Source organism: Mesocricetus auratus, unplaced genomic scaffold, assembly GCF_017639785.1.
Source record: "Mesocricetus auratus isolate SY011 unplaced genomic scaffold, BCM_Maur_2.0 Super-Scaffold_100045, whole genome shotgun sequence".
In the NCBI taxonomy this organism is placed as follows: domain Eukaryota; kingdom Metazoa; phylum Chordata; class Mammalia; order Rodentia; family Cricetidae; genus Mesocricetus; species Mesocricetus auratus.
Window position 1 is genome coordinate 577697 of NW_024429222.1, and position 26379 is coordinate 604075.

The 26379-nt window shown below is 39.9% G+C and overlaps 1 protein-coding gene across 1 annotated transcript; it reads right to left on the reverse strand.

Moving 5' to 3' along the window:
* Positions 1–1450: 1450 nt before the first annotated feature.
* Positions 1451–25372, reverse strand: CUNH16orf87 (chromosome unknown C16orf87 homolog). Its single transcript, XM_005087798.4, has 4 exons — positions 25197–25372; positions 19241–19337; positions 8551–8733; positions 1451–2468 (listed from the first exon to the last, which is right to left on the reverse strand). The coding sequence occupies exons 1-4, from the start codon at positions 25260–25262 to the stop codon at positions 2350–2352; spliced, it is 465 nt and encodes a 154-aa protein (XP_005087855.1). The 5' UTR covers positions 25263–25372; the 3' UTR covers positions 1451–2349.
* Positions 25373–26379: the final 1007 nt, after the last annotated feature.

Genomic DNA, 26379 nt, shown 5'->3' on the forward strand with positions numbered 1-26379 from the left:
CCTAGACAAGGTGATTAATATTTTAATGACAGCTTGCAATTAAAGCAGCCAGAGAATAAAAATTGCCTAAATGAGTTACACTGCAAACAGGAAAAACCTAATTTAATTTACTCCACAAACAAACAAACAAAAAAGTTGAAATAACCTCACAATTTAATATTTCTACACAGCAAAATCAGCTGTCACCCATTACCATATTCAATGAAATTTTAACTTTTCGTCAAAAATACTGTTTTGGGTAGACAAAGTATTATCAATAATTCTTTATAAGAGATGCTTGTTCTACAGGCTGTGCTTTTCTCACATAAACATACACAGAGAAACATACAGACACAGAGATTCTTATATATTAATCACTATTAAACATTTTTGGTTAAAAAAACCAAAGTTTTTATGTTTCAGAGATTAAAAACTTTTATTAGGAGTTTCAAATGCATCTAACTACAATAATACCCGCAGGGGCAGGAGATCCTACACACTGAGAACTTGTCTCAAAGACACAGCTGAGAAGCAAGGAAAAAAGGGGGAAGAGAGAAGCCAGGATGTGAAGGGAATTCCTGAGAAAACCCTAACCCCACCCACAGTGCCTCTAAAGCTCCCTCTACTGGATGCCAGTTTAAGGGAGACAAAAACAGACCTGCTAGGAAATGAAACTGGTCGTTCGAGTGAGATGTCCCCTCCATAAGTCTTAGGCAGTTCAATACTTGGTCCCTATTAGAGAAGATTAGAAGGCGTGGCCTTGTGGAAGGAAGGATGCTACAGGGAGCAAACTTTGAGGTTCAAAACCCTTGTGCTGTTTTGAGCTGGCCGACTCTGCTTCTATCTTGTAGTTTGAGGTGTGAGCTCTCAGCTACTGCTCCTATTATCTCCACCCCACCATTGTGGACTTTAATCCTTTGGAATCATAAGCCCAAAATAAATTCTTCCTCGTGTAAGCTGCCTTGGTCCATAGCATATTACCACAGCAATAGAAAAGTAGCTACTACCATGGGACTCAAAACTGTATAATTTTACATCTCAAAAATAAACATATAAATATTGGAGGGGGTATCTTAAGTAGGCTCTTACAGAGGACATTCAGTTCCCAGTAGTTCTCGAGCACCTGTAACTCCAGCTGCATGAGATCCAACATCTTCTTCTTGCCTTTTTAGGCACTGGTATGTATGTGTGGGGGTGTGCATGCATTTTAACACACAAATAATAAAATTAATCTTTAAAAAAAGTTCACTAAACAGTGAATAACTCATTTCCCCAAAGCAGCTATGGAATTCCAAGCAGACTGGGGAAGAAAAAATGAAAGGGAGCCAAGTTGCCAGTGTGAAGAGATAAATCACTCATTTAGTGTGTCAACATGCAGGAAGCATAAGGAACAATGATTTAACACTGAAAAAACTGGCTGAAATATTGTATAAACTTCACTAGGACAAAAAGCTATACCACACTAATCTACTTGCTTTCAATATTAAGGTTTATTTTTTTCCAGGATGAAGTAACAGTTTAAATAATTACCAGAATTATGTATAAATGAACATTCATTCAGACAAAACATCACTGTTTACAAGTAGCTAAGAAATATTTTGCATGTAATAAATATATCTTGTGTTTAGGTTAACAGGCACCATTCTTGATAACAAAGTTTTTTTAAAACCAATAAATAAACATTCATGAAAACAAGGTGTTTATATCTGAAATATGATACAGCCTTAAATGCTTTTCTTCATATAGCACCCAAATTTCCAAACTGTCTAGAAAGTTTCTGAAAATATAACTCGTACCTTAAATCATTAAAATAGTGGCCAAGAAAAAAGGTCAATTGAAGACAGAATAGTCTATATTCGTAATTCTCCATTCAATAAAATATCAATTACCAATTTATTAAAAGTCAATGGATTGTACATATGCAATCTGTTAATGATGAAAGTCTGAAATATATATATTTAAAAGTCACCTCTTGACAGTACTTAAAATATGGCATCTCTGATGCCAGCCTGAAAACTGAGGCATTGTAATTGCCCTAGTTTTCCTATCTCCACCTTCACTCCTACTCCTTCAGTCTGCAGATATCCATCCGGTTTTGGGGGCTTTTTTTTTTTTTGGTAGTTTTTTGTAAATACATTTAGTTATATCCCAACACAAAACACTGATAATAATCCTTGGTAAACAAGGAAATCCCAGCAAAGTCTAAACCCACAGCTTTGCTCCCCAAGTGTGGCACCCGACTAAGTAACAGAGAAAAACAATCAACCGCCCTCATCCGTACAGTCAGAATGCGCCTGAGAGTCCAGAGCTGTTTTGAGAATTTGCTGATGTAATCCTGAAGAAAGTGCCAACACACTCTGCAGACAAGTATCAGAGAATAAGTCTTTGATTGATAATTTTTCTATTTATTTCTGCCAAGGCAACTGAAAACACGAAAGCCTTTTCATCAGAGAGGTTAGCATAGATGTCGATTTCCTTTTCCTGTTTTTCTGTCAAAAGAAAAAGGGAAATCTTAATACAAAGGTGTAGGCACAGTAGTTTAACAACATTTTTGAGGCTTTCAAGTATTTATTTGAATGACAAATACATGTATAATTCTATTGAACTAAGTTTTTAAAATGACACAAATGAGTTTTAAAGTGGAGACTACAATTCTATTCATTTTCTAACATCACATACTTTCTGCCAAAATATCATATTTTCCTTTCCCTTCACTAGTATGAATGGTCTCTGTCAAAATTAATTTTTCATCCTAAAGATAGTTCCTTCTGAACATCAACAATAATTTGCTGAATATATTTTCACCTTAGCCTCACTACAGAAATGACAACCAACTTTTTAATTGTCAGTTTTCTCTACCCAACAGCAAATGTAAACCACATTCAAAGTAGAAAATATGAAAATGAAGCAAAAGAAAAATCCCCTATAGTCATAAATCAACTAAAATATCATCTTTGTGTTTATGTTCCAAGTTTTTCATATTTTACAATGCTATTTTTGTCTTAAGCTTTGCTAGCTGCTGCATCAAAGCTAAGCATGCAAATAATCTTGTCGATTCATTTTGGCAAAACTTGTTTTAAAAAAAAAACACATACCTATATGCACATTCCCTGATTTCCAACTACTTCGCCCTAAGTGGCTCCTTCCTGTTTTATAAAAACAAATCTATGTCTATGTAACAGTTACATGATGCGCCCACCTTCTTCAGTTTCTGCTTATTGCATTCTACTTTAGATTCTGGGTTTTACTGTTTTGCATGTCTTGTCATCTCAAACACTCTGCATATCTCTTCATCTTCTTATTCTTGAGTCACAATTTTAGCTAACATCAATTTTAGTTTTCAATGTCTACATTACGACTATACAAGTGATTTGACTTTTTTTCTGAAGCACTACTTCTTTCCCTGAACAAACCTATTTATAACTCTGAGTGTGTGCTGAGTTCACCGGCGTGTACACGTGTGTCACTGCACACAGGTGGAGACCAAGGCTGGCAGTTGAGACCCTGCTCTCTCCTTCCATGTGGGCTGCAGAGATCACATCAGGCGGTCAGGCTTGGCAGCAAGGGCCTTTACCTGCTGAGCACTTCACAGCTCCAACTGATTCTTTTATTTGCTTAGTTCTTGTTCTTAATTCAACTCAAACTGTGTTCTAGTTGTACAAATCTTTCGGGATATTCATACTTAATTTTACATTCGTGGAAAGATCTCTTCAAGTCTCCCAATCTGCTTTATCTGAAATGGCTGCTTTCTGGGATTACAGGGCAATTATCATCCTGTGATCCTTCTTCAAAAGAGGTTTTCCATCTCCGGAGTTGGCTGCTCTTTGTCCTAGATCCCAGGATTCTTTCTTGGCTCTCTTCTTCTTTGTGGTGCATGCAACTTTCAGGAGCTTCCTGAGAAAGGAGTATGGGTAGCATATTTTTTGAAACCCTGAATATCACAAAGTATCATTAGTCTACTTTCACAGTAATTTGCATTTTGGTTGAAAAAGATTTGTAATTTCCCCTTAGAATTATTAATGAAATAATTGTCTTCCAATCACTGCTATCACTGTTGGGAAAATCCAAACCTTAAGATATTTTTTAAATTACTGCTAAATTTACATGTTGTGAAATAATGCACAAATCTTTTAGAATCTGAATGTGTTCTGACAGATGCATATATTCATGCAACCCAAATATTAATGAAGACGTGTGTTGTTTTGACTGAGCAATGCTTGTCTTGGGCATGAATACTTGGCTCCCAGCTGGTTTGGGGAGGGTTAGCTGAGGAAGTGTGACACTGAGATTTAAGGTCTTGCCTGCTTCCTTTGCTCTCCGCTTGCGTGCAGGTGAGGATGTGAGCTCTCTACATCCTGTTCCTGCCCCTGTGCCTGCCACACTTCTCCACCGGATGCTCTAGCACTCTGGAAGCCTAGGTCCAGACAAAGTCTTCTGCGTGGTGCTTTTAGTGGTGGTGTTGATCACAGCAACAGAAAAGTAACCAATGCAACACAGAACCCCTCCTTCATTCTACAAGACTCCGTGTGTTCTTCTCCAGTCACTCCTCACTATTCTCACCGCCCTGACTTTGTTTTTTCTTAAACTTAAATGACAATCATATACTGTATGTAGCTTTCTTCTGTATTTTAAAACGTCCTCAGTGCTGTTCATAAGAAGCAGTCTGTATTACTCTTTTTGTCTAAAAAGCCTAAGCATTTTGTGCCTTTAACCAAACAGAGATGATATGCTTTGTTCTAATTTTTGACCTTTCACTGGACTGGGAATTTCAGGGACCTTTAGTGCCCTTCAGGTTTGGAGAGATCTCTGGAATTCACCAATAAGTTCCTTGTCTTCCATCTTCTACATTCCTTCATCTTCTCCATCTATTTCTCCACCTCTTCCTATTTCTATTCTTCCTGGAGTCTTTCTTCGATTTTATCTTTAAACCTATTAAATCTTTTCATTTTGTGATGCACATGCTTTGGAGTTTTTCCTATTCTGAAGCGATCCTTGAAGACTATTTCTAGGCGGGTTTTGTCTTTACCCCTGCACTGCCTCTCAGGTGTCGTCTTGCTCCTCCTGTCCGGGCAGCATCTTTTTCTTATTAAGGATGTTAACACTTTGTTTCCTTTCCCTGAAAAATACTTTTTCTCTCCCCGTTATTTTTTCTCCTTTTTATTTATTCTCGACCTTTTATACTAAGTGCTCTTTTACAGATCTTGGTAATTTCTGGTGATTTTACATTAAAAGTATTAAAAGAAAGTCGATTAGAAGCAGCATGTGACTGTGCGAGACCTGACTGTAGTTATGGTCTACTAGGTGCATCTTTGTGAACCCCTAAGTAGCAGTGTGTTTACTGTAGGTCTTTTCTCCTGAGCTTTTCCAGTTCCCTAGGAAGACCACTTCTGGTCTCTTACCTGAAAGACAGAAGCCCAGTCAGAGAACTCAGTAGTTACCATAGTTACCATGCTCAATCTTACTTTCCCTTGGCCCTTATCATTGTCTGGTGTACCCTACACCAAAACTGCTTTTTCTCTTCCTTTTCAAAGCATCAACTTGGTGGGTATAGGACTTTCTTTTCCATTTTCTCCTTTTCCTAGTCTTTTTTTTTTCCCAAAATGGAAAGCAATAAAGTCAGTTAAAATATTTTTATACAGTGTCAGGTTTTTAGGTTAGATTTTAACTTAAAATTGCGCTTACTTCAAGGTTTTCAAGTTCCTGAAGAGCAAGGGACCAATACAGACAGACTCAATTACACTAGACAGCTGCTTAGCCCTACAAAGCATTCCTGAGAGGTCTCTTTTGAAGTGCATGGCCACCCCTAGCGGTGTTGTATGTAGAGAGCAGTGAACTCTATCAACTCCTGCTTTTACTGTGTTGTATGCAGAGAGCAGTGAACTCTAGCACCCCCTAGCTGTGTTGTATGTAGAGCAGTGAACTCTAGCACCCCCTAGCTGTGTTGTATGTAGAGCAGTGAACTCTTGCACCCCCTAGCTGTGTTGTATGTAGAGCAGTGAACTCTTGCACCCCCTAGCTGTGTTGTATGTAGAGCAGTGAACTCTAGCACCCCCTAGCTGTGTTGTATGTAGAGCAGTGAACTCTAGCACCCCCTAGCTGTGTTGTATGTAGAGCAGTGAACTCTAGCACCCCCTAGCTGTGTTGTATGTAGAGCAGTGAACTCTATCAACCCCCTAGCTGTGTTGTATGTAGAGCAGTGAACTCTAGCACCCCCTAGCTGTGTTGTATGTAGAGAGCAGTGAACTCTATCACCTCCTGCTTTTACTGCACACAGCTTTCTTCACTCACTGCTCACAGCTGCTTCCTGGCGCTCAGCAGCTAAGACAGAGCCTGCATGGCCCACAAAACCTAAATACTTATGTTTGGGCTCTTTTCAGAAAAAGTTTTCTGAGATCCCAATGTACATAAAAGATTCCACTTTATTCTAGACATGACAGGATACGCCTAAAATCCCAGCTCTTGGGAAGCTGATACATGAAGATTTTGAGCTAGAGGACTTGTTAAAGACCCTCTGGCAAGATGCCATCTTTTTAAAAGAGGGGGAAGGGATCCAGGTTATACCCTAAAATTTCCTGAAATTTTTATCAAAAGCCAAAAAAGAACAAAAAGTTGGGTTTTGTTTTGTTTTGTTTTTTGTTTTACGAGACAGGGTTTCTCTGTATTGTTTTGGAGGCTGTCGGTCCAGCCAGGCCTTGAACTCACAGAGATCCACCTGCCTCTGCCTCCAGAGTGCTGGGATTAAAGACGTCCGCCACCACCGCCTGGCCCAAAAAGTTGTTTTTAATAACGTGGTTTCTGGGGAATTAGTTCTGTAGAATAATACTTGCCTAGCATGCGAAAGGTCTTGGTCAAGCTCCAGAAGGAGGTTAGGGGGACACGGCTTTCTTAGAAAATAGAAATCTACTTGTCTGTCTCTCCAAAGGTATGCACCACTCCTCCCAGCCAAAAATATTCTTAAACAGAAAATATCTGAAAAATATTCACTGCCAAATAAATGCTTCCTTTTTCAAGTAACAATAAGATAATTTTCAGTGCTATATATACAGGACACAGATGTGCTCAACAGCACAGCCTGTTTCCCCAGCTGTCAGAAGCAGTCCTTCCCCACTGCTCTTCAGCTGCATTCCCTTTACTTCAACTGAAAACAATGTTCTGTTTTCTGACCAAGTAGGACTTCTGTTTTTCCTTCTCTGTGGACTTTCCTTGCCCAGTGTCTATTCTAAAAGAGTCTTTCAAATAAGACTTTCTAATGACCTCATTGCAAAAAAAAAAAACCAGGCATAACTCATAGTGGCTGGAAGAGTATAAAGAAGAAAAGAGTAAGATTACTCAAAGAAGCGAGGAATACCTAAGTGAAGCCTTATACAATATCTCATTATGACACAAGCTTTATTTTTTTAATTGCACAATATCAAGACACTTTTCATTATGGTAAAAGCTAGAGACAGTTATATACCAGAGAACCCATGAATAATTATGTGTTTCAAATAACATTTGTATTTATATTTGTATGATCTAAAATAAAGTATCCAAAGATATGTAAAACATAACAAATAACAATTATAAATTTGTTTCACTGAGGATGAAATTGTTTTGGCTGAGGGCTCTAAGTAGATAAAAAGAGCAGCTACCCGACTCCACTAATCACTGGCTTCAATGTCTCAATTTTCATACAGGTATTACAGGGACTCATTTTATCATTCTTCTTACTCTTTTGGCAAGCGGGAACTTTCTGAGACAGTGTTTGTCTGTGTAGCCCTGGCTGTCTTGGAACTCACTCTGTAGACCAGGCTGGTCTGGAACTTTCATCTGCCTCTGCCTCCTGAGTGCTGGGATTAAAGGTGTGTGCCACCACCATCTAGCCACTTCTTGTTCTTTTATATGTTGAAATTTTCCATGATAAGCCTTCTAAAAGATGTATAAATAACAGAAAAAGAGAAGCAGAAGTTCTAGCAGAAGTTGAAAACTAGTTATGAAAAGAAACCCTACTTATCAAAAGAAAAAGACCTGTAAGGGGAGTCAGAACATACCTTGGATCAAGAACTCACCTAACTTTACAAAAGCCAGTTATATAGGAAGCATACATACTTCCTAAAGAGCAATTAAAAAATGCATACCAATGTCACTTTAAAAAAATGTTTTAACTCCACAGTAAGTTTAAAATAACTGTTTCAACCTGTGTTTTTAAAAAAGGTACAATAGTTTTATTTATATCTGAAAGACACCATATATATACATTTGTCTTTGAACTTTTTTACCACCAGTTTAAATCAATGTGGATTTTACCTAATGTTAAGCCTTCAGGTTTCTAGTAAGAATTTGTGTTTTGTTTTGTTTTCATTTTAAAACTAAAACTATAACAGCTGAGAGTGTAGCTCAGTAATAGAGGTTTATCTGGCCTGTGTACTGAGTTCAAAACCTAGTACTGCAATAAAAAAAAGCACCCCCCCTAACAAGTCACAAACCATGAATTGTGAATTTTTGAAGTCCAAGAACTCAAAGCACTTACCATATTCATTACCATTATCTAACTATGCTCTCCTACCAAAGGGGCTGCGGGTTTAGTCATACCTCTCTCTTCCTCGTGCTTTTTGGCAGCTGTACTCTTAGGCCTTCCTCTTCCTCGTCTGATATGATCTGAATGGCTGTTACTTCGAGACCTCTTTCTGTTTTCTAGATCCTTATTTACTGTAGAATTTATCTTCTCTCTCCTAACTCTCTCTGTCCGCCTCCTCTTGGCTTCGTGCTTGTTTTCTGTATGGATGAATAAAAGTGATTTATTTTAGGGCTTCCCAACAACTGTCTGCCCAAGTTTTCATCCCTTCCCTTTGACTTTCTGGAAAGCACACTTCCCGGAATATTTTGTACTTTTATACGACTCTAGCCATATCTCCCCCATACTCACACAGAACCAAGAAACAACAGAATTCAGATCAACATAAGTAAGAAAAATCTTGTAAGAGAAAACAAATTTCTTCATTTGGCAACTTTAATTTCAGCGCTTGTAAGTTTAAACAACTCTACAACAACCTTTCTGTTTTTTTCATCACATTTCCAAGTTTAACATAGTGAAATACATGGAAAGGTGGGGGGAAGCTCACAGCTTCCTACCTCTTACCTAAGTTACAGATTGAACTATGTATGTCAAATATGTAGAAGCAAAATTGGCCTTAGGCATAACAAAAGTTACAATAAAAACCAACCACTGAGCAACCAAACAAGATGGTTTTAAAGCACAGAAAATAATTTTCACTTAAACCACACAAAAGGTAATCATTGATGTAATAGATGTAACAAATGAAGTAAACTAAATCCAGGAACTTTACTAATATAGTGATTTCATTACTGCAAGAAGTCCCTCCCCCTATGCCAAACCAAAATGTTAGATCAAAATTGTTTTACTTCAATATACATCTAACCAGAAAGCTAACTCCCAAACATATTAAATATCCTAAAACTTCTAGTATATGACATTAAAAGCTCCAACTACTTAGTCATTACAGGAAAATACTGAAGAACCTGCTTTGTTTGTTTGTTGATTTTTGCGAAAATTCAGGGTTTCTCTGTGTACCTCTGGTTGTCCTAGAACTGTAAACCAGGCTGGTCTTGAACTCAAAGATCTGTCTGCCTCTGCCTCCCAAGTGCTGGGATTAAAGTGTGTGTCACCACTGTCTAGCAAAAGAATTTCTTTTTATTTTTCTATTCAGACCATATCATTTGGCAGAGAAATTTTTCACTCTTATGTTATTAAACCTACTAAATAAATGAATGCTAGAACCAGAGTGTCACCACTTTTTAACTTGCAATGAATTAAACATCTACAACTGCTAACATCACTATAAGACAAACAGGCTTGAGGTACCTATTGAAGTCAGATAAAAATATAAAAATAAAGATTCCAGTCTCATGGTTTTTTGTTTGCTTTGAGTAAAGGCTCATGATTCTACTGTTTTATGACAAAGTCGGTTTAGAACTAGAGCACCAGACTGTTCTCCTTTTATAGCCTCCCAGTTCAAACGCTCACATCTCCTAACGGCCAAAGTTCCCTTAAATCTACAGTTAGGCTCAACACACTCCCACCTCAGCACAACCTCCTCTGTAGTTTTAAATCTTTTTATGGAGAACAGTCTTAGTCTGCCCATTGTAGCCACACTGTTTCCTGTCATAATGCTGCTCTCCTTGGGCATACCCAGAGTCTTTTGCTTCTGTACTCTGTCACTTTGTGGGGCTGGTGCTTGCCACACTTCTTGAAGAAGTCTGTCAGGCCTAAAGAATGTTCACCATGTTTGCAGGGAAAATATTGGCACTGATAGACAATCTCATCATTTTTAGATCCAAGTCTCAACTTATTAAAAACAGAACAAGAACAAAAATAAAAAAAAACAGGTCACTTAAGGAATATGCTAGCCTACACCACTGAGATACAAGCACAACAAAGTTTTTTTGGGTCATTATTTTATTACAGCAACACACACACAGTGGATAACTTAACCATGTGATTCTTAAGCATTTAGAATTGCTCTGCAGGGAAAACACGAAAGAGTGTGGAACTGCAGACTGGAGAAGCCCTACTAGAACAGAAAGATTAACAGGCTACTCTGGTGGCAGTTTGAAAAATCCTAATAATGCCCAGCTCATGAGCTTTCAGACCGGAGCGAGGACTCTCCTGGAAACTGAGTTAGAAGTCATGCTTGTTAAGTTGTAGCAAAGAATCTGGCTACATTCTGCACCTATTCCTAGATGCCTAGCAAGACTGAATTCAAGGCCGGGCGATGGTGGCGCACGTCTTTAATCCCAGCACTCGGGAGGCAGAGGCAGGCGGATCTCTGTGAGTTCAAGGCCTGGCTGGACCGACAGCCTCCAAAACAATACAGGCATGCAGTAGAGTAAGTCCAAGTGAGAAGCTGTATGAGCTACAGGTGACTCCTTCACAAGCATCAGATGCCAGACACACAGCTTAGGATTTCGTGCTTTCCCTGAAGGGTTTCAGTCTTGCTTAAATCTTATGCTTCTTTGCTTAGCCCTCATTTCTTCTTTTTGGAATGTGTACTATGTCACTGTATACCGTAAGTATGTAACAGTTTACTTATTTATTTATTTATTTTAACAGGGGTTCAGTTAATAGCAGACAATTTGGCTTTTGAGCAAGGCTGGGATTGTCAAGCACTATGAAGACTTACAAAGTTGGAATAGATGCATTTTCCATAACGACATGCTCATGAGAATGACTGTGAAATGTCTCCTGTACGTTCGAGTGTTTGAATACTTGGTGTCTAGCTGTTCTTTTGCAGAGTCGTGGGACATTTAGGAGGTGGAACCTTGCTGGGGAAGTGGATTACTGTGGGCATGCTTTTAAAGTTGTGTAGCCCAGCTCCACTTCCTACTTACTGTTTCCTGACCTCACACTCCCATTTGCCATGCCTTCCTTGTCGTCATGGACTGTGTCTCTTACAACTGTAAGCCAAAATAAACCCTCATCCCTTAATGCGTCTTATCAAATATTTTGTTTCAGCAACAACAACAAAAAAAAGTAACTAACATAGTGACAAAAAAGGAAGAAAACATCCAATAAATCTGTGGCATACCTATGAGAGAACTGTTATTTATTGGGGGGGGTGTTGTTTGTGTTTGTTTGTTTTAAGACAGGGTCATTATACTGTAGCCCTGGCTGTCCTGGAACACAGAAAGATCTGCCTGCCTCTGTTTCCCCAGTGCTGGGATTAGAAGTGTGTGCCACCAGCCAGGCATTGGTGGCGCACACCTTTAATCCCAGCACTTGGGAGGCAGAGACAGGTGGATCTCTGTGAGTTCGAGGCCAGTCTGGTATACAGAGCTAGTTCCAGGACAGGCTCCAAAACAATACAGAGAAACCCTGTCGAGAAAAACCAAAAATAATAAAAAGTGTGTGCCACCACACCCAGCCTGACAGCTGTTAACAAGCTACTACATACTCACAAGACTCTCTTGCAAGGAAGATGGCCAGGAAAACTAGCTCTGACAAACACATTTAGTGGACCTGGTAAGGTTTCCAGAAAGGTTTTTCTTTAAATATGGCTGGTATGTCTCTTTACTCTTCTGCCCTTCTATTTTCTTCCTGCTGGGCATGTTTATGGGATACATACAGATGCAAAAGCTACCTTATCAGAAGTATGACAGCCCTATCTTTGCTGTGAGAAAGGAGCCCAGTCTTTCACCCTTGCTCTAAGTAAATAACTAATCACTCACTGCCTTATCAGCCCCCAAGTGGTCTGCAAACTAGCATCCAGAAAGTACTCAGAATAACAAATAGAAGGAAAAAAGAAACAATGATTTTAAACTTCTCCAAGGACAGCTAGGTTGACAGTGTTTGTTTGCCTGGAATGCACCAGGAGCTAGGTGTGACCCGCCCCCCCCCCCAGCATCACTTGTCATCTCAGATGCTTGATAGGCCGGGGAGTTGAAGGTCACCTTTGGTTACAAGGTGATCTTGAGTTGAACTCAGGATGCATTCAACCCTGTCTTTAAAAAATAGTTAATTTTTAAAAGGTAAGTAAAAACTGCCCCCAAATAATAGAAGCCTAGAACCTTCAAGTAGAAGACCTGTACATATATAGACATGCATACATGCATGCCTGGTAAAGTTTCTACCACTGAATTATACCCCTAACCCTGAAAGAAAACATTGCAAACCATTAGTGTTAATGTCACAGTGGGACATAGGAAATACAATGACATATGGTGGTTTTTTCCTAGAACTTTCTAGGTATGAAACAACTTTTGAGAAATTTCAGAAATAGAAACACATGTGATTAAAATACATACATACACACACACACACACACACACACACACACACACACACACACACACCACGAGGGGGTGGCAGAGATAGAATGTGTATACAATTATCTTGAGAGTGTGGTAGAAAGAAATCCCAGTGCAAAACTGCACAGGAGACCTCCAAAAAACAACCAAGCTACTCGTTTACAGCTTGCTTACCCTGTGTTTTTCCTCTCAATCTCTAATAAAAATAGTCCTTGAACTTGCTTCTGAGTATGTTTTTGAGTTATTTTATTATCAAGGCTAAGAACCCACAAAAAGAGAACCCCTGACACTGTTCTTAGAGGTCAAGGGTGGTTGGCCTGCAACTCTCAATCTTCCCACCATTGTTGAAGAAGTTTTGTTTATATTGTGTGAAGATGCATCACTGTGTTGGTTTAATAAAGAGCTGGATGGCCAACAGCTAGGTTGGAAAGAATTTTCAGGACTTCCAGGCAGAGAGAGACTCTGGGATAGATCTAGGCATGTGAGAAATGCCAGTGAGACACTGAAGAAGTCGGACACACAGTGCAGAGGAGAGGTAACCAAGCCAGGTGACATTATTTAGATTAATAGAAACAGATTAAGTTATAAGAGATAGTTGGGAATAAGCCTCAGCTAAAGGTCAAGCTCTCATAACTAATAGTAAGTCTTCCTGTCATTATTTCTCAGTTGGCAGCCCAAAGGACAGTCTGACTACACATTTTGGCCTCCTGAGTGCTGGACCTCTTTCTCTTGAATTAAAGTGAGTTTATCATTTTAAGATTTTTTTTTTGTTTTGCTTTGTTTGCTCACTGGCCTTTGCTCATGGGTAATCTGAAAAGCTACAGTTTAATCATTTTCCTTTCTATCCTGCTCTCAGTAAAAAATAAGGTAGTTATTTGACTAAGTATCTACCCACTGAGAAGCGAACAGGTAAAATAGTATTAATGAATTCCTGTTTGAATTGTCTTGAATATTTTTTCTCACCTTTAAGGAAGTCTTATGAACTAAATTTGACTTAGAATTCATTCATATTTTCTTCTACAATTTTTATAATTAAAATTCTAGAAAGGAAAAAAGATATAGCCAGTAATTAACTATAAAATGGTGCCTCTAATGAGAATCTACATCTGCAAAATAAAACTTAAAAGATACAGAACAAACTGAGTTAATCAGTACTTCCCTTAGTAATGGTAACAAGCTAAATAGTTGATTCAGTACTCCAGGGAGGGTGAGATGGGTCAGTGGAGAGGAGTGCTTTGACAGAACCAAATTTGTGTTCTTACTCTGTCTCTAACATGCATGCCATGACATATGTCCGATACATACAAGTAAATAAATGTAGATTTGGTACAGATTCACAATTTTAAGAAAGACAGTTTCCACTGATTCCTCTTAAAAAAAAAAAACCAACGATCTCTTCAATACTGATTATCGTGGTGCAGGCTTGGAAGACAGTGGCACCACTCTGTGCTAACACCACATTCTAGGCCAGCAGGGCCTACACAGCAACAGCCTCAATTTCAAGTTTAATTACAAAGTGCTTTTGGGGGGGGCTCAGTGGGTAAAGATGTTTGCTGCCCTGACTCCCACTCTAGATGTAGCATGTGGGCGAGCACATACATACATAATACATACATACATACATACATACACACACACATACATGCAAAAAAGTAACAAAATTTTAAAACAATTATGACAGGTATTAAGCCTAAGGCCTTGTGTATGCAAGGCAGGTTTTCTCCCACTAATCTACGTCTCTACCTCTTTAAGGATAATTTTTAAACTCTCAGTCAATCATTCAACTTAGAATTAAACTCTGACTTAGTAAGAATTTTTGCATTACTATTTTGTGTGTACAGTGTTTTGCCCAAGTGTATTTCTATGTACCACACACATACAGTACCCCCAGGGGCCAGAAGAAAGTGCTGGAACCCTTGGAACTAAAGTTACAGATGGTTGTGAGACTCATATGGATGCTGGGACTTGAACCCAGGTCCTCTGTAAGAGTAGTCAGTGTTCTTAACTGCTGATCCATCTCTCCAGCCCCCTGAATTAAGGTGATTTAAAAGAAAAAACAAAAACAGACAAAGCAAAAAAAACTTACCTGTTTCAAACAAAACTATAACATGTACCTCATTGGGAAATAGGTCAAAGAATTACTGCCTAAGGTTCTAGGTTCCTGCACAAAACATTTACATGTGTTTTTGTATGCACATGCATACACAAATGTGCCATGGTGCAGATCAGAAGACCACTTGTGCAAGCTGGTTCTTTCCTCCCGCCATCTGGTCTGGGGATCAAATTCAGATTGGCAAGCTTGGCAACAAATGCCTTTACCTACCGCATGGAGCCATCTCACTGGCCCCTCATCACTTCTTTTTCTTTTCGAGACAGGGTTTCTCTGTATTGTTTTTGGAGCCTGTCCTGGAGGCTTGATAGACCAGGCTTGGTCTTGAACTCACAGAGATCCACCTGCCTCTGCCTCCCGAGTGCTGGGATTAAAGGCGAGCGCCACCAACACCCAGCTGATCACTTCTTAATACCCTTTATTTGTAACGCTTATCTTCCTTCCTTTCACCAAAATTCATTTTTTTGGGGGGGGAGTTCAAGACAGGGTTTCTCTGTGGCTTTGGGGGCTGTCCTGGAACTCACTCTGTAGACCAGGCTGGTCTCAAACTCAGAGATCCACCTGTCTCTGCCTCCTGAGTGCTGGGATTAAAAGTGTGTGCCACCACCTCCCGGCCAAAATTCATTTTAAACATTTAAAAATTCCTCACCTTATATAATAGATATAGATATAATATAATATATATATATATATTGCACTCCCCAGTGCTGAAGGCTAGGATTAAAGACGTATGTTACCATAAAACAGTACTTTGAAAAGTTTTCCATGGTCAGTATGTAAAAATTATTATCATTCTAACTAGTACATATTGTTCTCTAAAAGATGTATTTTAACCAATCTACACACAACATATGGTTGTTAACATTTGCGATTACAATATGTTGCCTTAAAAATTCACATAATAATATGTGGTTATAAACAATTAAGACTTGTTAAGTTACATGCCTATTTAAAAAGAACTCCAGATATTAGCTTAGGTACTTAAAACATCTAACAGTTGCTTTAAGATTGGGCGATACAAAAGGCTCTGTCTAGTACTATCGTGTAAGTACTGTGAACCAAAGGTCCTGAAAAAATTCACACTTTCCAGAGAATGTTGTACAAGGCAGATCAACTGAGCAGAACATCAGATTGTGGAAAGGTTGGAAGGTTGCAGGTCCAGAGCCTAATTACAATTTATTCTAGGTTACCTTTTTATCCTTGTGAGTGTAAGGCAAAATCTTGTGGAATATATTGAAGACGCACTAGCTCCCGCTACACAGAAATCACAGAGTGCCGTCAAATAGCATCAGAGACTCACAGCAGAGCTTTCCCCACTTGGCTTTAACCTAGTGTTTCTACTAATGTATTTGAAAAGTGCCTTAGTTTGTAACCTTTTTGTTCTGTTACTTTTTAAAATTCATTAAGCTATAACCATTTGAAAAATGAAATTTGAGGTAACCTAAATCTGTGTTGCTGGGCCACTGTCAATCATTTGACATCAGAATCAGCTCTCTCTGCTTTTGAGGTGAGAGTTTGTGTTCACCAGTCATATTTTGACATGTTCATAAAAACAGAATAACTGCTAAGGAAAACAGTATATATTTTAGCAAGCTAGAAGTACCATATGTAACTCAATAACTCCATTGTTAGATACACATACAAAGCAAACAAAATGAACACATAGAAGAGTTGCCTGAACTCCCATGTTTACTCCAATACCATTTACAACAATGACTCTCCACATCTTGGAATCAACCCAAGTGTTCACAAACACATAAACTAGTGAAGAAAATCACACATACACTAGCATTTTTGAATATTATTCAGCTACTAAAAATGAAATCAGGCTGGTCAGTAGTGGTACACGCCTTTAATTCTAGCATTTAGAAGGCAAAGGCAAGCATATCTCTTGAGTTCTATGCCAGTTTGGTCTACAAAACTAATTCTAGGCCAACCAGGGCTATACAAAGAAGCCCTGTCTCAAAAAAAATAGAAAGGAAGGAAGGAAGGAAGGAAGGAAGGAAGGAAGGAAGGAAGGAAGGAATTCATTCTAGCATTTGTAGCAATGCGACAGGACCAGAAGACACAGGAGCTGTTTTTCTTGCCGCAGGATGGAAGCAGAAGTGTGGGGCAGCTGGTTACACTGTGCCTGCAGTAAGGAAGCAGAGGGACACTAGAACTCAGCTCCCTCCCCTTCCTGTAGTCTAGGACCACACACAGAATGGAGCTGTCCACATTCAGGGTGGACCTCTCCTCCTCAGTTAAAACTCTCTGGAAAAGCCTAGGACACGCCCACTGACATGTTTCCTAGGTGATGTTCAATCCCACAAAGCTGACATGAAGATAAGCCATCACGAAGAGCATCACAGGAAATGAAGCAAAGCAAGGACAGCACAACAATGCTGTACGCTGTCACTCACGGTTCTGGACCAATGGTACGGAAGTCACAAAGCAAGGGAGTAAAAATAAGATAAGTAACACGTACCAAAATAAAATCTGACGGAAGGAATAATTCTAGTGTTCTATAGCATGGTTTGGTAACTACCGTCTGCAATAAGAAGCTTCCACAACAGACGAAATAAGTGTTAGAGGAGATGCAAACTCTAATAACCCTGGCCATGTACATTACAGATGACTCAAATGCTTGTTACACCCACAAATATTTACAAGAATTATGCATCAACTACATTTCCCAAATGTAGCCAGGCATTAGTGGCCCAACGACTTTAATCCCAGCACTCGGGAGGCAGAGGCAGGCGGATCTTTAAGAGTTCAAAGACCAGCCTGGTCTACAAGGTGAGTTCCAGGACAACCTGGATGGTTACACAAGGAAACCCTGTCTCCAAAACAAAAAAAAAAAAAACAAAAAAGGTAAAAACTTTACCATTCATAAAAAAAAAAGCAAAAAAACCACAAAACTTCTCTTTGAAACAGACAGAAACCATTACAGAAAACTACAACCAATTAAAATGCAGAGTTGTGGAGCCCAGATCCACCAACTGATACATCTACACCACAACTTCTACACCTAAGGCTCAGAGATCATCAAGCAAAGTGGGATAGAAAGATTCTAAGAGCCAGTGGAACAAGGAGTTTGCTGTGAGAGTGTGTCTCTTAGAAATGTCAGAGAAACTAAAGCCAGGTGTTGGTGGCGCAGGCCTTTAATCTCAGCACTCGGGAGGCAGAGGCAGGCGGATCTCTGTGAGTTCCAGACCAGCCTGGTCTACAGAGAGAGTTCCAGGACAGCCTCCAAAACAATACAGAGAAACCCTGTCTCGAAAAAAACCAAAAGAAAGAAAGAAAGAAATGTTAGAGAAACTACACCCATGAACTCTTACCAGCATGGCTTATGGCCGTCTAAACAAGACCTGAACAGGGATGAAAACAGTAGATATGCTAACAAGGAAAAGGGAGTTCATGAGGCCTCAATCTCAACCCTAGGCAGCACGAAGGGATACTGAGAGTGAGAGGAACTATTCCTCAAGGAGGGGCATGCCAATTAATTATCTAATATCATATGGTCAGGCTTGAAAACATATACATACAATTAATATATACAGACTGAGCAGGCTGTATTTATATATTTAAGAATATATTCTCACATACACACACCTATGTGCAACAACAATTAAAGAAAAAAAGGTTAGGAATTGAGAAAGAACAAGAGGTTGTATAGGGAGGGGATGCATGGAGGAAAAGGAAGGGGAAATTAAGTATAATCTTGAAAAAATTATTTAAAAAAAAAACAAAAATTTCAACAGTATTGTGAAAGGAAAAAAAAATTAAGACAGGCTGGTGGTAGTGTTGGCACATGTCTTTAATCCCAGTACTTAGGAGGCAAAGGCAGGTGTTTCTCTGAATTCAAGGCCAGCCTGGTCTACAAAGTGAGTTCCTGGACAGGCTCCAAAGCTACACACAGAGAAATCCTGTCTTGAAAAGCCTAAGTAAATAAATGCAGTGGCCCGCCAATAGGTGAAGTGATAAGTGGTGTATCCATATAAGGAAAACAAAAGAAAGTCAATGTTAACTACTTTGTTCATAATGTGGCCCGCCGACTGGACAGTAACAACGAGCGGAAGTGGAGACAAGGATAAGGATAGCAAGGGAGGTGAGTCGGTGGTGAGAGGCAGGCACCCACATCCCAACCGTCAACTGGTGGACCACAAGCTGTCCCTCACTTACATCAACTGTCATTCTTATTAAGTCATTTTCAGTGTTTTTAAATAAACTTTATATAGATACAACTACATCAGAACTGTGTTACAAACTATCAACATTCTAAGGGAGTTCCCTCTAAGTGAAATGAACCCACGTCACAAGCTGGTTTTCAAGAGCTAAGCTGTTGGGTTTAATTTTCACAATTACCTGTAGAAGATGGTGATTTCTCTGAATGTTTTGCATTTAATAGTTTTCTGCTAATAAATATGTAACCACAGGGACATGATTTACATGCAACAGGAATCTGTAAGAAAAAAAGAAAAATCAGATTACTCTTCTCCCATCGTTAAATTTCTCAGTACTTATGAAGTCTCTTGGTGAATAAATTACTGGAAGACCCACAGATTAAATGAAACCCTCTTTGAGATAGTTATTTCACACACATTCACATTTTCCTAGTACTTATGACACAGGCATATCTTATGGACCAATACAATGAATACTAAATGCAGTGTAAGTGTGTGTACATGTGAATGACCTTAACAGATCAGAGCCAGGGGAGGGTAAAAAGCAGCATTTCCTACACTGACAGAAGTTTATACAAACTGGGGAAAAGAGAATGGTTAAATAATACAAACAGAAGAGAAAGGAAACTGAAAAATTAGATCAGCTACATTTCAGAGAACGAAAACAAGAAATGGATCAACACTGAGTAGAACATAAACACCTGAGGGCTATTAACTGCACAGAAAGAAAACTGTCCAGTTTTGTTGCATTAAAGTACTGAACACAGGGCTGGGCATGTTAGCACACGCCTTTAATCCCAGCACTTGGTAGGCAAAGACACTTGAGGCCAGCCTGGTCTACAGAGCAAGCTCCAGGACAGCCAGAGATACATAGTGAGACCTTGATTGGGGGGAGGGGGAAGTACTGAACACTGGCTCTTTCATTTTTAAAAATCTATAACTATTATTATTATTGTGCATGTGTGTAGGAGAGAGAAGTGGGGGCACTGTAGAGTCTATTCTCTCCTACTTTTAATTGGCTTCCAACTTAAGGTGTAAGGCTTGCACTCAACACCTTCATCCACTGAACCACCTCAGCTGCCCTGTTTTTGCTTTGTTAAGAAAGGGCCTCATGTGTTCCAGGACAGCCACCAAAACAACACAGAGAAACCCTGTCTCCAAAAACCATCAATAGAAAGAAAGAAAGAAAGAAAGAAAGAAAGGAAGGAAGGAAGGAAGGAAGGAAGGAAGGAAGGAAGGAAGGAAGGAAGGAAAGAGAAAGGGTCTCATGTGGCCTAGACTGGCCTCGCTATATATAGCAAAAGCTATTCTTGAATTATTGATTCTTCTGCCTCTCTCTCCCAAGTTTAATTAGCCAAATAATTAAAAAAGGAGAGAACAATGGTAGACCCCATAGATGTGGTCTTATAACCCTAGCATAGGAGGCTAAGGCAGGGAGATCACACGTTCAAGGCCCACCTGCGCTATACAATCAGTTCAAGGTTAGTTTAGACAGCCTGCTTAAGACTGTCTCAAAAAATTAAAAAGTTAGGAATGTAATGGCTCAGTGGTAGAGCCTTGCTTGGCATGTACAAATCCCTGAGTTCAACACTGAATACCACCAAAGGAAAAAATATGAAGAAAATAAAATCATAGAAATCTGTTTCCATAATTAACAAGTAGTAAAATTGACTTTGAGACCCAGGTGCCCACTGACTTATTCAACTGATGAAATGGTTTTTCTTTAATGAGTTGCACTCAAGGTACTTTCTATGTTGGAGCTAATGCATTCTAAAGTCCTGTTTAAAAGTGGAATGTCCTCTCAACTCCTGACCCAGAAATTTAAAACAAAACAAAACCACCACAACCAGAATCTATAAAAAGAATCTTCATACAGGTTGGACAACTTGAATAATGTAGCCTCATTAAGTTATAATGTTGGGGAATTTCATACAAATGCCCGAAACATCCCTTAAAATTTCAGTTTGCATTAAGATAATAATTTAAGTTCTACTATATTAATGGGGAAAATAAAAAAGTATTGTTTACTAGGATTTTTATTTATCAATCCATTCTTTGAAAAGTAAAGAGAAAAGGGAAAAAAATGGGGTAGGCTACATATTTGCTCAATGTTACATTACTGGTGTCTAGCACAAAATAGACATTCAATAAATATTTGTGTGTTAAAAAAAACCTACAGAGCCGGGCGGTAGTGGTGCACGCCTTTAATCCCAGCACTCAGGAGGCAGAGGCAGGCGGATCTCTGTGAGTTCGAGGCCGGGCTGGACCGACAGCCTCCAAAACAAAACAGAGAAACCCTGTCTCATAAAACCAAAAAAAAAAAAAAAAAAAAAAAAAAAAAGAAAGACAGAAAAACAAACAAACAAACAAAAAAAAAAACCTACAGATATAAAAATGACAGCGCTGCTAGACTTTGGACTAGAAACTGTCCAGGATGGAAAAAAGTAACCAAAACCAATACAGAAAACTCATTTATAGAAATCTCATTATTTTTGCTTCCTGAGGTTTTAGTTAACCAAAGTCAATAAGGATAAAAATGGCAAAGAATATTTACAAAGAGACTGAGGCTGTTGGTGCAAAAACACAGCACTTATATCAAAAGGAGTCACAGAGACAGAGTTTATGATGGTGCTTAATGTGAGTAACCAAGATCTAGGAACAGATGTAGGTTACCCCAAATTCTATGTTCTAACAGGAAAGCAGTTCCATGAAGTTTTTATAGTACAGAACAGAGTCACAGATCAAAGCACTTCTCAAATACACTGGTGGAAACATTAAATAGGAAGTCACAGCAAAGTGGAGAAATCTTCACCATAGGCCTCAGATGCTGCCTGATAAACCTTTTAGCCCTTTGATTGGTGGAAAATTAGAGTTTTAAGTTCATTCATCCCAAAAGCTTTTATCTTTTCAGATGTAGGTCCGACACAGAGCAAGGCAGAGAACGGCTATTTATGTGCTAAAGATAGCTTCCCTGAGAGTGGGTCTGTAACATTCCACCCTCTCCACATCACTGAGGTTTTAATCAACCAGCCCTTGTAATCGGTTTCATCTCAGGAATTCTCATTCACAAGACATCACAGAGCTTTTATCAGAATATATCACTCTGTTTAATTATCAGCTATTGACTGTTAATGCCTAATTTATAAATTCCATTATAGGGATGTATACATATGCAAAACCATAGTACAGACAGGTTTAGCATCATTGTCTAAGATTTCCGACATCTACTATGGATCTTAATGAGAGTACTGAGTCTTCAGTGACAAACAGATCAGAGACGGGTGTGGGTACAGTAGACACACTCACTAGATATGGCATACACACAGAAAACAGTGCTTGCTTAAAATGAAAGCAAAGCCAAAAATACACATTAAAAGAGGAAACTGCCAAATACCTTGAATAATAATAGACCTAAAACCGTTTAGTAATTTTCCAGTCACTGAATGAGACCTCCATGAAAATGTAGAACACAAAAGTTTAAAAGTTATAAAGCCCTGACTCAAAAAAAAAGTTATAAAACTAATTTTTAAGGGCCTACATAACAGATGTTAAAAGCTACTAAAAATCTAGCTTTCTGTTTCCTTGTACCAGTTTTTTTTTTAAACTGGCCTATCTAGTCAATCTCACTTTAAAGATTTGACATTTATGTTCATAAACTATATACAAAAATCTAATTCAATATTCATGCAATAACTTCGGATCTTGGCAAGATTCTAGTGTTTTGTTTAAAAAAATTACTTAACTATAGTTTTTTCTAGTATAAAACTAAAGGCTTCTACTTCTTTTTTTTTTTTTTTTTTTTTTTCCTGAGACAGGGTTTCTCTGTGGCTTTGGAGGCTGTCCTGGAATTAGCTCAGTAGACCAGGCTGACCTCAAACTCACAGAGATCCGCCTGCCTCTGCCTCCAAAAGGTGTGTGCCACCACTGTTCAGCAAGCTTCTACCTTTTAAGTGATTAGAAAACTAAAATTAACCTATTACTTTCAACTCAATTACTATTATTTGAAAAAAAATCAGCAAAGGGCTCAAGGTTCTGGATTTGAACCCTACCACTGAGAAATCACCAAAAACTCATTTGTCATCATATATATTCTCTTCAGTATTAAGACTAAAAGACAAAACAAAGCAAAACCAATGTACTAGTTTATAAAAGACTAAATTGTGTCCACTGTCCAACATTTACACACTGAATCCCTAACCCCACTGTAATGGTATTTCCAAGTGAGGCTGTTCAGAAGATACGTGAGTTTAAATGAAGTGGGATGCTCCTATCAGGATTAGTGACCTTAAAGAGACTAGAGCATGCAGTTTTTGCTGTGTAAGGACACAGCTTGGCATCTACAAGTCAAGAGAACTCTCACTAGAAACCACCTGGGCCCTTGAATGTCAATCAGAACTGTGAAAAAACAGATTAATGCTGATTATTACTTTTAGCATTTTGTTAATGGTATTTTATTATTGCAACCAAAACAAATCAAGATAGAGCTGATTTATATTAAGGAATGCATGTAGGCCTTAGAAATGGCTCAGAGTGTTAGGGCACCTGCTGCCAAATTTAAATTCCAATCCTGTAAACCTTCCATGCAGGAGAAAGCAGACTGCCAGGGCTGTCCTGACTCCCACGAAGGAACACACATCTGTACAAAATTAAAATGGAAAAAGATACATGCGTATTTGCCTATCTTTCCAAATATAAACCCTGCTCTGTTGAGCAGTCTCAAGGACTCCGACACACGTTTACTGTCTTCTGCCCTCCTCTTAGCCGCGATTTTTAGGTTTGTTTGCTTTCCTCAGTACTTAGTGGGCATTATCACCACGGCACGGATGTGGAGGGCACCGATGTGGAGGGCACTGCCAACTGTGCAGCCAGCTCTCTCCTACCTTCCCAGGGGCTCTGGGAATCCATCCCAGTGGGCCAGGGTTGAGCAGAGAACACCTTTACCCGCTGAGCCATCTCACTGGCCCCTAACCAGGATAGTGAAAACAGGTATTAAAAAAAAAATACTTTATGCCAAGTAAAACAAGAAAAGGATTTACAGGGATTTGTGCCTTATAGAAACGGAATGCATAATTCATATTATATAAGCCTTAACTGGGAATTATTGAAACGTCGAGATAATCTGCCAACAGACTGATCACAAAGTCCAAGTTTGTTAAAATTTAGTTTGGTGGGAAGAATGAATGTAACACTCATGTTTTTGTGTTACATACTAGTAGAGCTCTATCGACTTGCACAAGTTTCCCTGGGCAGCGTTTTACCATTGTCTACAAACCACCCTAAATAAAACATGAAACACTTTTTGTTTAAAGATTCGATAAACCTACTAGAACGCGTCCTAAATAATATATTAAAATCAGCTTAAGTCTCCGCCCATTTCAAATACCCCAGCGAGAATGAGAGACGGGAGGGGGAGGGGAGGGGAGAGAGGTAGTCATTTTGGAAAGATCCATTCAGTGAAAAAAGACGTATACCCAGATATGCAAGCTGGTGTGAGGGGCCTTAAGGATGGTTTTAATTGAGCGAGTTTTAGTTCATTACACTGTAATAAGAATAAGGCGTGCTTAGATGTAGGAAAGAAATTGTTTTAAAAAATTAAAGCTATTACTCCATGAATTCCATCTAGACAAGACTCGTTTCAAATTCACGAACCCGCGTGGCTATTTTTTTCAAATCTGGAAGCAGACATGTCAAATTTACAACAGTAAATAGCACGAGCAGGATGGGGCGCACGCCTCAACGCCGACTTCATTCGATCGTGTTCCGTTAACAACGTCATGGAAGGACTCGAAATCACCCATCAAAACTGCTGTTTTACGGCGGTGTTCCGGAAGTCCACAAATTTGCAAAAAGTTAGCACCATTGCTGTCCTTTTGTCTGCTTTATGCTGCCACCCAGGTGGCGGGGGCGACAGCTGAGCGGCCGCACAGCAAACCCCCCCCCAAAGCGAACAAAGCCATCCGGGGCGGCAGGGGGCCGCGGGCCGGCCGGGGACCAGAAGGGGTAGCGCCGGGCGCCCGCTTCCAGACCCCGCCGTGCCCGGCCGGCCGGCCGCGGGCCGCCGCGCACCGCCAACCGCCGCCGAGCAACGGCCGCCCGCCCTGCCCGCCCGCCCGCCCGCTCGCGCCCGGCCGGCCCACCTGTTGGTCGCACTCGGGGCACGATTTGGTGGCCATCTTCACTTTCTTGGCTCGAGTTGCAGACATGCTCCCCTCCTCAGCAGCTGTGGGAGCAGCGCGGTAGCCCCGCTGCTCCACAGAGCGATTCTTCACTCCAGCCGCGACCCGGCCGTGGAGGCGCGCGTGCGCGTGCGCGGGGCTGCGTGCGGGGGGCGGGCGGGGGAACGGGGGAGGGCGGGGGCGCCGCAGCCCTTCCAGGGAAGTCTCGTCGACACGCCCTCTATGGCGGCTGACCTGAGGGGCGTGGCTTCGGCGAGACTCCACCAACCAACGCACCGGTGGGCCGGGCCGTGGCGCTGGGCACGCCCCCTCATTGGCCCCAGAACTGAAAATGGACACTGGCAAAGAATACCTGTGTGTATGTCAGCAATGCCAATCCGTGAGAATTTACAGTAGGTATTAGATGAAATCTCTAAGCACCCAGCGACACGGATTCAATGTTCATTACTCAATTAATAATGAGCTACGATCTGCTATCGGGCACACTGAATAAGAAATATTTGCCTTCAATAACAGTCTACAGTGCTTTGTTTTTTGGCTGGGGGCGGGGAGGATGATCTGTCTTTATTCGTTGTATCACTGATACTGTCTATATTTAAATTAAAAGTAAATTGTTTGAAGAATGAAGCAAAATGCCATGCACCCCTGTAATCCCAACTCTTAGTGCTCTTGTTCAGATCTATAGTGAGAGAGCAGGAAGATATTTTTAAGATGTACAGTGTGATAAAAAAAGAAAGGAGCACGGGTTGGGTTTAAAGTTGCAGAAAGAGGGAGGGAAAACACAAAGCATCTTCATACTCTGTACTAAGGGCAAGACACCATATGTCAAAAAATCTAAAGTTGTGAAAATGTAAATTCCTTTCAAAGAAGTGCGGTTGTGAATATAATCTTGTCACAAGGGATCCCTGCTCCAAAATGGCCCCTAAGGAAGTCTCCAGGATCACCTTGAAGGGACACCAAAACTATTGCCACTTGGATCAAAAGGACCAGATGGCATCTGAAGCTGACAGCATGTGGTCCTGCAAGTAAGGGAGTCAGAAGTATGATAGATAGGGCCATTGAGCCTTGTACTGTAGCTGTAGAGACTCTGCAAATGTGTGGCAGGATCACATTTCCTGCAGGGAGGCACTGAGACACAATTTTA

Bases quoted from the DNA above. Each gene is read 5' to 3' on its own strand.
- CUNH16orf87 (XM_005087798.4), bottom strand. From the start codon at position 25,262: ATGTCTGCAACTCGAGCCAAGAAAGTGAAGATGGCCACCAAATCGTGC. The intron at 19,338-25,196 runs GTGGGCCGGCCG...TTTTTCTTACAG, and splicing joins GCCCCGAGTGCGACCAACAG to ATTCCTGTTGCATGTAAATC. The intron at 8,734-19,240 runs GTAATTGTGAAA...TCATCCATACAG, and splicing joins GAAATCACCATCTTCTACAG to AAAACAAGCACGAAGCCAAG.